Source organism: Berghia stephanieae, chromosome 12 (assembly GCF_034508935.2).
Source record: "Berghia stephanieae isolate SIO BIC M18660-M18661 chromosome 12, UCSD_Bste_1.3, whole genome shotgun sequence".
Classification (NCBI taxonomy): Eukaryota; Metazoa; Mollusca; class Gastropoda; order Nudibranchia; family Aeolidiidae; genus Berghia; species Berghia stephanieae.
In genome coordinates this window covers 2,982,733-2,999,183 of record NC_088371.1, presented here as the reverse complement: position 1 = coordinate 2,999,183, position 16,451 = coordinate 2,982,733, and the positions used below count along the sequence as shown (strand labels likewise).

At 33.5% G+C, this 16,451-nt stretch overlaps 1 protein-coding gene across 1 annotated transcript in view; it reads left to right on the top strand.

Moving 5' to 3' along the window:
* The first annotated feature begins 33 nt into the window (after positions 1-33).
* The window catches only part of LOC144957866 (coatomer subunit alpha-like), a 42,858-nt gene continuing 26,440 nt past the window's right edge, over positions 34-16,451 (top strand). Inside the window, exons 1-15 of the mRNA XM_078889356.1 lie at positions 34-424; positions 747-860; positions 5,178-5,251; positions 5,765-5,845; positions 6,706-6,782; positions 7,658-7,767; positions 8,505-8,720; positions 9,797-9,932; positions 11,140-11,222; positions 12,212-12,362; positions 13,443-13,509; positions 13,879-13,954; positions 14,612-14,694; positions 15,225-15,364; positions 16,219-16,304. Coding sequence (XP_078745482.1) covers positions 385-424; positions 747-860; positions 5,178-5,251; positions 5,765-5,845; positions 6,706-6,782; positions 7,658-7,767; positions 8,505-8,720; positions 9,797-9,932; positions 11,140-11,222; positions 12,212-12,362; positions 13,443-13,509; positions 13,879-13,954; positions 14,612-14,694; positions 15,225-15,364; positions 16,219-16,304 — 1,534 coding nt within the window. The 5' untranslated portion in view covers positions 34-384. The remainder of the gene's footprint in view (positions 425-746; positions 861-5,177; positions 5,252-5,764; positions 5,846-6,705; positions 6,783-7,657; positions 7,768-8,504; positions 8,721-9,796; positions 9,933-11,139; positions 11,223-12,211; positions 12,363-13,442; positions 13,510-13,878; positions 13,955-14,611; positions 14,695-15,224; positions 15,365-16,218; positions 16,305-16,451) is intronic.

Genomic DNA, 16,451 nt, shown 5'->3' with positions numbered 1-16,451 from the left:
TCTTTTTCCTGAAATTATAAAAAGCGTGATGACACTTATCATAAAACAAAACAATCATAGATTGGTACCCATTTTCTTAGCAAATATCACTTAATATATACAATTTGATTCCTTATAATCATCCTAATCTGAAGAAAATTTAAATTCCTATGTAACTTGTGTATATCAAGTTTATTTTTGAGAAATAAGTTTCGTTATTTATAACGAGATTAAGTCAGAAATTTAGAAGTTAACAGATTAACAATATCATTTCCGGGTCAAGTGACGTGTTGTTGAGCTTCTGCAAAAGCCGACACGGTGGAAGCAAACAAAACCAGATTTTGGAAGTAACCGGTTTTTAAAATACTAAATTGTTTGAAGGGTCTTTTGTAATTTGATGTCAACATGTTGACTAAATTCGAAACGAAGGCCGCGCGTGTCAAAGGTAATGTAAACTGTTGGTTGTTGCTACATCTTTCATTAATCCACCCCCTGGCGTTGATTCCAGATTTTATTATTATTTTGTTATTATTCTCTCTGACTCACTCCGGACTTTGGAAAAATTTCACAATTAATGACAAACTTGTCCCTTATTAAGATCATTCAATTTAAGAAGAATGATGTGAATGGGTTTCTTATGAAAAATATGTCATCCTATAGATATGTCATAGTAAAAATAATTTAATTTGATAAAGACGGTTCTGGGTAACTTGTATTTGTATCCCATTCCCATTTGTATTCATTTTTCGATCCTTCATTTTTTTCAGGCCTGTCTTTTCATCCCAAACGTCCCTGGGTGTTAGCATCCTTACATAATGGCACCATTCAGCTTTGGGATTACCGTATGTGTACTTTGATAGACAAGTTTGATGAGCATGATGGTATGTATAGGCAGTTTAGTAAGCAGCAGCAGTGGCAGTCAAATTTTGACCCAACTCGCCCATAGGAAAGTTGTGACCGAAAATTGCCGTTCGCGTTTTGGGGGGTTCAATTAAAGATGCATAACTTCGTTGTAAAGAGGAATATCGCAGATATTTTGATATCATTATTTTCGTCTTTCAATTTCCTTTTAAATGGTGCCAATTAAGGAAAAATCCATTTATAATTCCAGAAGTTATATGAAGTTAAAATTTGGCAATTTTCAAATGCATTTATTTTTTTATTTACCGCGTGTGTTTTTAAAATTTAAACGCTTGTTTTTAGAATAACATCTAAACTTTATTCATGCCAAATTTCAGGGCTCTATATCGATGCGCAGACACTTTTTAACTCTGCGCCGAAATGCCTTGTTTACATTATCTTCTCATCATGGCTGCCGGACGATATCGATATTCATATCGATATTTTAAATTTAGTTATGTATTATGTTAAATTTAGTCCATAATATTTTCAGTACTATTATTTGCTATGTTTTTATTTTGAATACATACTTTCCAACTTTATTTATAGGCATTTTATAGTTTTTGTTTTAAAAGTTCGTATATTTCTTCTCTTTGTGAAATCCGATATTAATAATATCGATATTTTAAACATACCAATTGCTTTAATTTAATTAAATTTTACTTTGCTATCAAGTTTCTTTCCCATATGTTTAGATATGTTTATCATTTGTATCCATATTCTAAAGGCCTTAGCCTTAATAATTATTATGGTAAGAAGTTCTATTAGTTTTGACACCCCCATACATTGAGAGAGAAGGGGGGAGGGGGTGGGGGGGATAAAATTATATTAATTGTCAGTTCAAATGATGTAATAGCAATAAACCCAAAGTGGTTCAGCAGAATTTTTTAAAGTATTAAAAGCCAGAACTTTCCTTCTAATTAGGTATAATAGGGAATCTGTTTCAATTTATTTGAACTTTTTCAATCTACCATTTTATTTATATGCAATTAAATTGCCATAGGTAAATATAAACTCATTATGTCATTACACAACATGTTTATATCTTTTCATTTATTTAAATACTCTCAAACCCTTTTTTATTCTCTATGTATTAATTAGAAGAGGGGATTATTTGCAATTGTTTCAGTGAGATATTGGGGATAAATCCAAAAGTGATAGAGCAAATTGTTTCTTACGTCTAGCCGAGTTTTTGATTATGTAACATTTGCGTCATATTATGTAATAATGTGTTAATTTGAAATGTTTATCTTCCTCTTTATAAATGTAAATGCATTGTCCTCGATAAGACGAACATTTTGGTATACAATATATGATAAGAACTCCATATTGACTGTTTTAACCATTTTTTATTAACATCACGCGATTTCGGTCACAACTTTGCAATGGTAATTTTGGGGTAAAAATCGGTCTGAAATTTCAGACTTTGAACTGCCGTAACTACATTTCTAATCAAGATACAAACAAAATTCAAACTGTTTTGTAATCTGTGTTGCCAGCTCTTTCATATGACATTGGTTTCAAGTGTGTGAGGTACATTTAGAATTTCTATTAAACTCCCTAGTATGTATATTTTTGTAATTTATTGGGAAACGAGAGTTGAGTAAGGGTTAAAGTTTAACTAAAGTTAAAGTTTTAAAAATTGTTGAATATATATTGCTTTTCTCTATTCAAGTAGATAAAGATAATATGTTAATTGAAACAGGAAACCTTTTTTACAATATTTATCATGTCACAATTTATGGACATCATCATATTACTACAACAGACTACACCGTCTTTCCAGTGCTTATTAACATTGTACAGTTAGGTATTACCATTATTATTACTCATTGCCACTACTAAGTTCATTTAGCTTATTTATTAATGTTATTATTATTATTACTATTATTTTTATTATTATTATTACTATTATTTATTTTGTGATTACTAAAACGGCATTGTTGTTTAAATGAGAATCATTTATATAAAAATGTTTATGGCGGAAAACACAAAGGGTCTCAGAGGGTTTTCATTTTGGGGCCCATTTTGACCAATTTTCAAAATACTCCAAACACATCATATTTGGTATCAAATGAAAGGTTAATCATTGCAGATCCAGAAAAAAATAGCTTTTGAGAGCAGCAGGCCTCTTACATGAAGAGAAATTGTCAAAGAAAGACAACTCTTCCGTTTTTTTGAAAATTTCTGGTAATTCTCAGGATCACCAAAATTTCAATGCAAACCTGCCCCCAGGCATTTGAAATCATCTTAAAACAGCATAACTAAGCAGCCCATGCATTTTTCTCAAAATAATAGCAGGATTCATGCCATATTTTTTTTTTTAATGTAAAAAAAAAAAAATACAAAAGGACACGAGTCTGAAAAATTTGAAGTTTTCATGTTTTTTTTATTTTAAAGTATAAAATTCTTTGAAATGTTATAAATAATCAATAAATCTAATATATACAGCAAATACAAATAAAGGTTAATATATACAATCAATTATAATTTTAAAAAATAGTGCCCCCTGTTATCAATCGTAACTTGCTCCGAGGGCACTTTCGTCCAGCGGTAGTTGTCCGGAGGGCCCTGACTGATGAAGCTTTCATCTGGAACATCACCAAACACATAACTCTTGCCAGGGCCCTTCCGCATGAATCGCACGAATGGAGCATCAGAAGAAGGTTCTGGTGGGGTTGAAACCTGTGGAAAAATTACAAGAAACAAGATGATAGGTATATTCTTATCATAAAAAAAAAATTCAAATTTCAAAGTCAAACAACAGCTTACTTACCACCTGCAACTTCAGAAAACATGAAAATGAGTTATAAATATTACAAAATATTGCATTAAAGGTATGAAAAACTTCTTACAACAGCAAAAAAAGTCCTTGTGAGCTTGTTTATCTCGCATGTTATTTTGAGGTACTCCCCCACCTTCACCACTGGACAGTCTGATCTGGGAAAGATAAGTAAATATGGTTCTGGTATTACATTAAAGTCAAATAGAAAGTTGTGTTTATATCTCATATGTTAAGAAGTGTAATGCAATATGAAATAATAAAAGAACCTGCCCAAAGAAAAATATACAAATTAGCAAATAATATTAATAATGAGTCTAATAACATATAATCATCGAAATATTTATATGAAGAAAAGTAGCTGAAATAAATGTACAACTAATTAGAGAAATTTTACTGATGTTATCTGAATCATACAAGAAAGAAAAATGGTGGGAATCAAATTAAATGAAAGGGAACATAATTCTATTCAAATTTGATAAAAATAACGTCTATTTATCATTTTCATAAATTTAATCTAAATTTAGTTGATTTCTTATGGGTCATGCCATTATCGTGAATCAGCCGCCATATTGGTTTCGCTATTCTGTGGCATAGCAGTTTTCCAAACTTTGCCGTATCGCACATTAAATCAAGGCATTTCAAGCCAAAATAACATCATCCTGCGTAGTTGTGGGTTTCTATCTTGTTATTCATCATATATTTACAATAAAATAAGTCGATTATCGACTTTCAGGGGTTAGAAATGGAATTATCAGAATCAAAACAATCGAAGCCAGCTTGATTCTGCTATGGAAAAACTGCTATGGAAGAGCGACACACAGAAAAACGGGCATTAAAACTAACACAAATCCTTCGAATTTCACAATGATTATACTAAAATACTTAAAATTATAATAAAAATAGTCAACTTACCAATTTTCACTGGTCGAAGTTATCGGATAACGTTTTAGGGCCGTAAACAAAAACTGCAGCTATGGAAAAACGATGTAGACACCGGATGTTTTGACTCATATTTTACAGGAAGTAAGAGCCTCGCTATGGAAGAATTACGAAGTCCCCAAAACTTTGTGTTTTCGAAAACGGCCGTTTTTCTTTATTTTAAGCATGAAATCATAATTATTTTTAAAAATGAAACTCATTCTCCGATTTTTTAATGTTTTATTTCACAAAATATGGCCATTCAAAGAATTTCTGAGTTGATTTCATGTTTCTTTAACGCAGTTTTCCGAAACTACCGTGGCTGAAATGAAAACGTTTGTTGTCGCCAAAACCCATAAAAAAACACTTCAACAAACAATATCTTAATAACAACAAAATATTTTTTTTTCAAACTGCTCACACAGGTTCCTTAACCATAAATCAACACAAAACACAAAAAAAAAAATAAGTGAATTTGGATTTTTTCATAGAAATAAGTTTATTTCAAAAGGAGACCCCCATTTTGGGCCTTCTTGTGTTTTCTGCCTTATAAAGAAACAACTAATTTATGAAATGGATTTATTTCTTGGTTCAGGGCCTGTCCGTGGAATCAATTTTCATCAACAACAGCCCCTGTTTGTCTCAGGTGGAGATGATTATAAAATCAAGGTACTGTTTGGCATATTAAAATCAAGCATAATGAACAAAGATGAATGTAGCAGCTTGTAAAAGAACAAAATATGTAATAAGTGACGTTTCAAGCTCAAAAACTTTCTCAGTCAACAACAAATGATGTCTGGAAATATGAGATTTCTGTTTGGAAAAGCATTTTGTTATATATTAATTTTGAAAAATTTTAGTTCATCGATCTTTGTTCATTATTTTCACAGTTTTTATCTTTTAATCGCAATCTCTTTGTTGTCGTGTTTGTCGGAATTTCAAAAGTGATCGAAGTGAAGTGTTTCTGACTTAGTTTTCAACGTTGAAATTGAGCAGCGGTTTTAACAAAGTGATCAGAGATATACTAGTTGAATTCATTAAAAATTTATTTTAAAAATATTTTTGTTGTACAGAATATGCATTGGATCAAACTTTGTAACATTTCATCTTATTTATCCTCTAGCTAATTATAATTATTTGTGCATTCAGTTTCAATTTTTTTGTTATTTATCTTTTTCTTAGGTTTGGAATTACAAACAGCGTCGTAATCTCTTCACTCTTCTGGGCCATTTGGATTACATCAGAACTACGTTTTTTCATCATGTGAGTGTCAATATTTATAAATTTTGTTTTTAAAAACAATTTTATAAAAGTAGGCAATGTTTTTGTTTTGGTTGTTTACTCTTTCAAAGTTGTGGTTTGACTCACAACAGGTCACAGCGTGGTAAGTTTGATATAAACCTCCTATCTTCCAGTTCTGAGGTGAAGAGCATGTCACTGTACTCCACTGCCCACATTGTTGTCCTTTTACTCTACATTTTTCACATATAAATTGGTGTTTGTGGTGGATACTTATCTTCCCTATTCTCAAGGTTGCCAATTTTTCCGTATATTTACGGAATTCAATGTGTTATAAAGCCTTAGTATATTTTCCAATTAACTGATAGAAAAAGTAAGTACAAAAGGTCTTTTTACTGGTGTTCAGCGCCCATAAGAGGTCAGTCAGTGCGCTTGTTATGTAAAAGTTCAGTAAATGTATGCCTTCTGAATTGGCATCTCTGTATTCTTTAACATTTTCTTGGCTCTGTATCATGTTTTTCAACTTTGTAAAGAAGAGAAGTAAATAACAATGTGAAATTGAATGTAAGCTTCAATTTAATATACGAAAACATAAAATGGACATTTCGGGTTTCCCCTTTATCAACAAAACAGGATGAATGAAACATTACAGACAAATGTCTGTAATGTTTCATTCATCCTGTTTTGTTGATAAAGGGGAAACCCGAAACATCCATATTATCTGTTTTCATATATTAAATTGAATCTTACATTCATTTTCACATTGTTATTGATTATTTCTTCGAGCTTCGAGCAGCACCATTTACATTAGAGATGAGAAGTAAGATATTTATGTATTAATATTTAAAAATTTTTTTTTCCTGTTAATTTTTTACTTTGTACAGGAGTACCCTTGGATTTTGAGCTCTTCCGATGATCAGACCATCAGGATATGGAATTGGCAATCAAGAAACTGTATCAGGTATGGAATGTGTTATCAATGACAGAGTAGACTTTCCAACCCATAAGGCCTGTGGTTTTGTTGTTTATCTCTAGTTCTGTCCTTCAGAGCCATATAGGCCCATGGAGCCGGAGTTTATCACGGTGTCTATAGTGTGAAACTGACAATAGCAATTGCTTGCTACCCTTTGGTTAGGATACTAGTATGCAAAGTACTTTCCATCAGATCTATAAGACCCAGCTACCCAAACACTGCTGGGTGGACAGGGGGATTGAAAAAAATCTGCACTCAGGGTCGATCTCGGTCCCTTTGTGTCTGAAGCGAGTGCCTTGTAACTGAGCTAACGGGACCCTGTCTGGTTCTGTAGTCTGTAATAATTAAGATAAGATACTGAAGTATGGCAAAGTAGATTTAACTAACCAACGGGTTAGAGAAGAAGCAAACTGACCTTTCTCAATGCTCTGTTCATAGTTGTGTAGAGAAATGTTTGAGATTTTACTTCAAAGGTTTTTTTTCTTTTCAACTTTGTGTAGAGATGCAACTTTTCAGGCTTTTTTTCAATTGGCCATTTCCTCCTGCTTCTCTAGTTGTGATGGTCTGACGCAAGCCAGAACTTAAAAAAAAAAAATCTGCACTTTCTTTATCAATTTAGTTTAATAAAACCTGTCCACTTTTATTTTTTGAGTATTATTTACTCTCACATGCAATAACAAGTACCTACTATGCAATACTGTAATGGTATTCCATTTGATACTTTAAAGCCATACTCAATGAAATAAACGGCACGTTCTCGCAATTTTTCAAGCTTTTAAAAAATTTATTGCTTATTGCTTTGTGATTTGTGCTATTATGTTGAGTGTCCACTCTATAACTTTTTTGTTTTTTTAACTCTCCAGTGTGTTGACAGGTCACAGTCACTATGTAATGTGTGCTCAATTCCACCCGTCTGAGGATCTAGTTGTGTCTGCATCCCTTGACCAAACTGTGCGAGTCTGGGACATCTCAGGTTAGTCGATCAATATTAAAAAAAAAAAGAACTTGAGCTTTTATGTAGCAGAATATCCACTAAACATGCTCAAAGCATTTTACGAAGGGTCCCTGATCAACAGCAACACATGACATGTAGAACGAGACGCGATGCCTGTTGGGCGATATTACAAATTTTTTTCCGACATAGACAGTGCTCTTAACGGTCAGGTACTCATTTTACCCCTGAGTACGGTGAGAGAATGTGAGTAAAGAGTCTTTTCCAAGGACTCAACTATGCGCTGAACGGGGCTTGAACCCAGGATCTTCCGATCCCAAAGTGAGTGTCATACGACAAGACCACATAGCTGCAAGAATTTTGACATTGTAATTGTTGTTATTCATAGTTTGCAGATTTTTTTACTCTTTTGCTTGAGGTTCAAATAGTATTTTGTCAATTCTGTCAGCATAGCTGAGTCCTTGGACAAGGCTCTTTACTCACATTCTCTCACAATACTTAGGTGTATAATGAGTACCTGGCTGTTAACATTGTCGGAAAGAAAAAAAAATTAATATCGCCTAACAGACGTCATACCCGTCCTACATGTTAAATGTTGCTGTTGGTCAGGGACCCCTTGTAAAGTGCTTTGAGCACGTTTAGTGGATATTGTGCTGTATAAAAGCTCATTTTGATTTAAAGTTAGTTGGTCTTATTGTGTTTTGATAAACGGGTCATTAGTTTTATGGTGTGATATAATATTTTCCTCTCTTTTGCAGGACTGAGAAAGAAAAATGTGGCTCCTGGCCCTGCTGGTCTTGAGGATAGATTGAGGAGCCCGGGTCAGACAGATTTGTTTGGGACATCAGACGCCATCGTGAAGCATGTCCTGGAAGGTCACGACAGAGGGGTCAACTGGGCTTCCTTCCATCCAACCTTGCCACTGATTGTTTCAGGAGCTGACGACAGACAGGTCAAGATGTGGAGGATGAATGGTAAGGTTTGAACTGTTGATTGTGTTTTTTTTGGGGTAAAGTATCCGCAAACTTTCCCTGTCAAAACAGTCACACAAAAAATTGTAATCTATGTGTAAATATATTTGTAAGTCTGTCGACTTAAAATAGGCTTGTTAAGAAAAAAAAAATTTCACCATTTTTGTAAAGGGAAATTTTATTTTTTTTTTGTTTAGAGTGCTTATCCACTACAATGACCGAAATGATTTAGGATCATATACCATTTTTGTAAAGGGAAATTTTATTTTTTTTGTTTAGAGTGCTTATCCACTACAATGACCGAAATGATTTAGGATCATATACCATTTTTGTAAAGGGAAATTTTATTTTTTTTGTTTAGAGTGCTTATCCACTACAATGACCGAAATGATTTAGGATCATATACCATTTTTGTAAAGGGAAATTTTATTTTTTTTGTTTAGAGTGCTTATCCACTACATTTTTTGTTTAGAGTGCTTATCCACTACAATGACCGAAATGATTTAGGATCATATTTGTATTTTGTTGCTAAAGATTTGGTCATTCCAGAAAAAATGTCCCATACCTTTTTTTAATTTTTAATTTCTAGACTAGATAATCTCCTAGAATCTCTTAGAAAAAAATTGAATACAGTCTTATGACCGTTCTCTTAGATTACCAAACTATAAAGAATTCTATTGTGTCTGAATTAGATTTTGTATGTCAAGCTCTCAGAGAGGGATGTGTGATTTTGAACACTCTCTACCATTGCAAGATTGGTCATTAACTTTCTCCTTACCAACTTTAGGAAAATCGTCACATTCGTTACGATACAACCAACATTTTTCTTTTTCAGATTTCTTTTGTACATCTTAAACTTTAAAGAAAATGAACAGTGTGTTGTAGATAATGTTTTACTAAAGAAATTATGTATCGCAAGAACTTTCTGTAATTGTGTCTGAGTGATAAAAAATCTATTTTGGTGTTAGTTGGGTGTGAAGTTTTTTGGGAAAATCCTGAAAATTGCTGGTAAGCAGAGAGTTAAAATAGTTTTTAACTTTTATTATAATTTTCCATCTGATTTGTTTGATTCTACCCAGAATCCAAAGCCTGGGAAGTGGACACATGCCGTGGTCATTACAACAACGTATCCTGCTGTCTCTTCCATCCGAGGCAAGAACTCATCTTGTCTAATTCAGAGGACAAGAGTATCCGTGTCTGGGACATGAGCAAAAGGTGATTATCTGGAGAATGTATGTGTGAGGAGACATAAGAGAGAAAAAATGCCAATTTATTTTGGTTATATTTATGTTGTTTCACAGAAATATTGCTCATTTATAGTCTCCGGGTCCATGAGAGCTGATTTAATAATTTCAGAATGCAAAATGTATACTAGTAGTATTACTTGCTCAGTGGTGCCAATCTCATGTAAAAAAATGCACATTCTTACGCATTTTTGCTCATAGTACACATTTTGCTCAGGAGTATATGTATTATTAAATTTTCATTATTTTAGAATTTTTAACCATCATACTCTTCTAGTGTATTTGAACACTTTTATTTGTATATTGCCATGGACGTTCATATAGGGAGTTCAATATAGTATTATCTGGGTGGGTCATATCAGATTTATAAGTGGATTCTGGAAGCGGATGCTATTTATATCGTCTATAAAGAGTAAGTTTCTTCATTAATTTAATTTATCAAGAATAATATTGCTTTTATGATCTAATTGCCCATTTTCAAATTAGTGCTAATTATATTTTTCGAAGCATTGTACAGATTTTTTCAAAATCGGACTCATTTTGGCTCTCACTCTATTGTACACATTTTCATGGGCTAGGGCTGATTTAATTATTTCAGAATGCAAAATATATACTAGCACTTGCTTGCTACCCTTGGGATATGGTATTTGTCTTTTGGAAAATGCTTACGGTCATAATTGACCCATGTAATGTTTCACTTCTGGTTTGATGTGAATCCAATTTTCTTTATGCATTCCATGTCTCTCTCTTTGTTCATTTACTCACTCAATCCTCTCCCGGCCTGCTGGCGCTTGAGGCGATGCAAGGGATCTCCACCTGGTCCTGTCAGCAGCTATTCTTGGGGCCATCTCGAGGGCCAGACCTCTCTGCTTTAGGTCCGTGTCTACAGTACGTCTCCAAGTCTCCTTGGGACGACCTAGCTTCCTCTTTCCTTGGGGTGTCCATTGCAAAGCCTTCCTTATCAGTATTTCGTCAGCTCTGCCACGGACATTGCCCCAACCAGTGCCATCTTCTCCTTTTTAATGAGCTTTGTTCATTCCAGTTGTCCCAAATACTCAATTTCTAAAGAAAAAAATGTATAAAATGGTTCTGCCCTAATGAAAAGTTTTACCCTTTAAAAGTACGATTTAAAAAATTGATTTGATTGTTAATTGTATTTACTCTAATCCTTTCGACAGAACTGGGGTTCAAACCTTCAGAAGAGAACACGACAGATTCTGGGTAATGGCAGCCCATCCTACCCTCAACCTGTTTGCTGCAGGTGAGTTTATGTCAGGATCAAGATAGTCAATACAATTGTCATATCTGTCGTCTTTTATACAGCTCTGAAACATGGAGAGTGACAAACACAATCAATTGAATTAATTAGTTCACCCTGGGTCTTTTTCAATAAGCGTTAATGCTCCTTCTTAAAAGTCAAATTGACATGGGACAAAATTTTGAATAATGGATGGGGGAAGAAAACATTAAAAAAAAAAATTGAGCTTTTATATAGCACAATATCCACTGAACATGCTCAAAGTGCTTTACAATGGGTCCCTGACCAACAGCAACACGTAACACATAGAACGAGACATGACGTCTGTTAGGCGATATACAATTTTTTAAAATTTGGACAGAGACATTGTGTTAATGGCCAGTTACTCAGTTTACCCCTAAGTGCGGTGAGAGAATGTGACTAAAGAATCTTTTCCAAGGACTCGACTATGCATTGAGCGAGACTCGAACCCAGAACCTTCCGATCCAAAAGCGAGCGTTATACAACAAAACCGCATAGTCGCACAAATTCAAAGAGAGTCTAGTCTAATTAGAGGAACGATGTTGGGAAGGAAATAGAGTTGGATTGGCATGTTTTGAGCAATAAACAACTATCCCTCCTTTGGAGTCATTATAGCTTCAATAAATCACTGTGAGGCTAATAAATATTGTCTTAAATATGAAACTGTTTTACCGTTGATGATGTTATTTTAAAAGTATTCAGTCTTTTGTTAAAAAGAATTGTAACCAAGTGGCAATGCTAATAACAGTTTAACCACCAAAACAAAACAAAATATAATTTTGAATCGAGGCTTTTAAGAAAAACACTTTAATTTAAATTAAAAGAATTGTGAAGATTTTAATATTTTGATTTCATAGGTTAAGGTTGGAGTGTTTTTTTTTTTTTTAATAAAAATATTTGGTAAATGTAAAGTTTTATTTTGTTTAATCAAAGGCTGTGAATTACTGTTTATTGTTTTCCTCACAATTCAGGCCATGACAGTGGTATGATCATCTTCAAGCTGGAGAGAGAACGTCCAGCCTTTGCTGTGCATAACAATATACTTTACTATGTGAAGGAGAAATATTTGAGGAAGTTGGACTTTACCACGTCAAAGGATGTGGCAGTCATGCAGCTCAGAGGGTGAGGGCTTGGTTTTTATTCTTCACGCTCCCAATGATTGTTGTCTTGAAATAGTCGCTTATAAGTCACTGCTCTCCGCAAAGACATCCGGTTTACCCCTTATAAGTGGAACTGGAATGAGGACAAAATCAAAGCCTATAAGACCAGAAGTGTGTCCATAGGGGACAATACACACTGTCACGCAGTCTCCTGAGCAGGAGTTTAGATTGATTTCTGTAACATGAACTTGACAGTCACAATCCCCTCCTATCCTTGAATAGGGTGCTAGTCCATCACTAATATATTATATTCTACGCTGTTTGCTAATCACTGTTGGGTGGACAGACAGGACAAGATAATATTCAGGCATAAAGAAGGATTAGATTAGCTCCAGATATGTGTGTGTGTGTGTGTGTGTGTGTGTGTGTGTGATGTTCTGAACCATTTAAAATATGGAATGACAAGCTTAACAAAGTTTGTAATGAAATTTGCAAGATAGAAGTTTTTTATATTTACAATTCCTCATCGTCACGCAATTCTCCACCCCCCTCACCCTAAATAAGTATGAATTAATCTACGCATTCATTAAACTATGGTAGGCCCTATTTTTACTTTTATTAGGAAGAAAATTTTAAAAAGAATGGAGATATCCTTTGATAAGCCATATTGTTCATCAGGGTAAATTTCTGCAAACTTTATAGATATGACAATTGTTTGCTACCCTCTTAATAAAAGAGAAAAAGGTATTTTTGTAAAATTTATGTCATTCAATTTTTTGTTCTATCGGAAAAAGCTTTAATTATTACCTTGTTTGTGATTTATGACAATGTTGTTGTCTGTTCACAAATATTGTTGCTTTAGTTGATGACAGTAATATCTATTTTGAAGACAATAAATGCTCTCTCAGATTTGGAATAATAATAGTAATAATACTGCACACTTATATAGCACCAACATCTCATGCAATATGAGCTCTAGGCGCTTTACCAGCTACTAGATACAGACAGATACATAATCAATATTGAAAATGCTAGCAACATAGAAATACATAAAAGACTAAAGACTTTATGATTCACCTCCACTTTATCCATTGGTTTTCAGAGGAAGTCGCACTCCCATTTACTCCATGTCCTACAATCCTGCTGAGAATGCCGTTCTCTTGTGCACCGTACGTATTTCATCAAATTTTATTATGATTTTACCGATGGTACAATATTATTATTTTAAAAAATCACACAATGTTATTAACGTTTATATAATGATGAGCAAGTATTTCACATGCTTTTTTAATTTTGTAACTTGATTTGAAACATGAATACCACATCTGTTTGCTTAACTCTTAGAAGTTGCTAAGTTTTGACAGTTTGATTTCTTTAAAGATTTATTTCCATACTATCTTAATTACCTGTCAGTAGTGAAATATTTTGGTGTTTTTGCTCTCATTATCTCACAATTATAATGAGTAATAATATTTCCTTTAATTTATTTGTATACATTGTAACATTCCACCATATTTCACTCTTTCTTTTATCCACAGAAAACCAGCAATGTAGAGAACAGTACCTATGATTTGTACGTCGTACCTAAGGATTCCGATTCTCAAAACCCAGATGGTGGGTGTCCAAATACTCTTTTATGCTTGCTAGACCTCTCAGTACACCTCCCTCTCTCACTTTTAGTCAAGAAAATAATTTTTAAAAAGTTGCTGTCGATTTCTCAAATATTTTAACGATGTATTTATTGTTGTTTTAATTGTCATGTAATAATAATGAATAATGAATTTATATAGCGCCTAAGCATCTGTGTTAATCGTGCTCTTTGGCGCTTTACATTTTCAAATAATCAATAAAATCTCACGACACTACATAATGAGCATAAATACAGAAACAAAATCTAAGCAGATCTATTTCATTAAAAAATGAGCCTTACGGAACAACTCAGTCTTCAGACATTTCCTGAAAGATGATAAATTTTCACTGGACTTTGTGCGAGGACTGAGTACGTTCCATCGGCATGGAGCAATGGATGAAAAGGCTTTTTTACTAAAAGTGGATTTTGAGGTGATAACTTTTAGAAGTTTGGACTGAGATGATGTTAAAATTATTATGATACATTATTGTCTAATCTTACATGTTGCTGTGACTTCAAAATGATAAATGAATCATATTAATCACTATGGATATTTAGTAAAGTTCTCAAAAAAACCCGAAAGAAAATGGTATGGAACTGTCAAGTACTTTTATTGATAGCACATTTTTATTATTTTTCAGCCCCGGAGAGCAAGCGATCCTCAGGTTTGACTGCTGTATGGGTTGCCAGGAACAGATTTGCCGTGTTGGACAGAACACACTCCGTAAGATAGTTGATTAAAAATTTTTTTTTAAATATTTATTTCTATGTCATTATTGGTCTTCTTTTACTCTGCTTTTTATATTTAAAACAAAACTAAATTATTAACATGTGGTACAGTGTTATTTATTTATTGTTCTAAAAGCCTTCAGTTATACAGAATTCTTTAAGCAACGCTTTCTTTACACGTTCTAATTTATCCGTCACTCTCAGTCTAGTATTATGTTTGCGGTGGACTGTAAACAGCAAATTGAATTTACAGTTAAAACGATAAGAGATACGAAATTACAGTTTCAGCATTTAAGACAATTAGATTCAAATGGTGTCATATTTTTGACGAATTCATTTTCATCACTCAATTCACAACCACATAGTTCCATTTTGTGAGTTACGTCTATTTAACATGAATGGATTGTCTTTATATTATATTGCATTTTATTTTATTATAATTTTAATTTAAAAACATGTTTTAATTTTGATTTTGACATATTTTTCAAAATTAAAACCTTGTTTATTATTCTTATATATTTTAAGATCATCATCAAGAATCTGAAGAATGAGATTACCAAGAAAGTCCAGGCTCCAAACTGTGAGGATATTTTCTATGCCGGCACAGGCTGCCTCTTGCTGAAGGAAACAGACACAGTTACCCTCTTTGATGTCCAGCAGAAGAGGTAGATTTGTAGATGTTGTTACCATAATCTTTTTTCTTATAAATATCCAATGTTTCTTTAAAAAAAAAAAATATTTTTCAACATTGCGAACTTTCTTATAGTTCATTATCCATTGAATGTGCTCCAAGAGCTTTACAAGCATTCTCAATCTAACAGCTATTTGGATCATAAGAGATTCATGTGGCCTGTAAGGTGCTATAATAATTTTATTTTTTATCTACAGCGATAATGCTGTTTCCTGCTAGATACTCATTTTACACACAAGCATGTTACGAGAATGTGGGTAAAAAGTCTTTTCCAAGCACTTAAAATTGGGACTCAAACCAGTTATAAGCTGAATGTCGTACCACACCACAAAGCTATACATGTGCGTCTATGTGGTCTTGTGGTATGACACTCGCTTTCGGATCGGAAGGTCCTGGGTTCGATCCTGGCTCGGTGCATACTTGACTCCTTGGAAAAGACTCTTTACTCACTTTCTCTCACCATACTCATATGTAAAATAAGTATCTGGCTGTTAACAGCTTTATCTCTGTCCGAAATAATTGTAATATTGCGTAACATGTGTCATGTCCCGTCCTACATGTTAAGTGTTGCTGTTGGCCAGGGATCCATGTAAAGCGCTCTGAGCACATTTGGTGGATATTGCGCTTTATAAAAACTTAATTTTAATTTTTTAGAATTTTTAAATTATCCATCATCGATTCGATCGCAAGAACCTCAAAACTCAGAACATTCCTACTGTAATGGGATAGCCTGTTACATTTTTCAGTGTTCATTTGCATTTAATTTTTTTGAAGAATAAAAATGATTTGTCATTCATTGTGTTTTATAATTGTTCAATTCATTTCCAGAACCTTGGCATCCGTGAAGCTGTCCAAAGTAAAGGCAGTAATCTGGTCTGCAGATATGTCTAGTGTGGCCCTCATTAGCAAGCATGGTAAGTCTGGTGTCTTTAGGCTTGAATACATTCGGTCGAAGATCTGAAACATTGTTTATGGAACTGTGCCAGACAAGGTGAAAAAAAAAGTAGTCCTTCAGAGCCATTGGGCCCATGGAGACAGAGTTTATCCAGGTTTCTATAGGT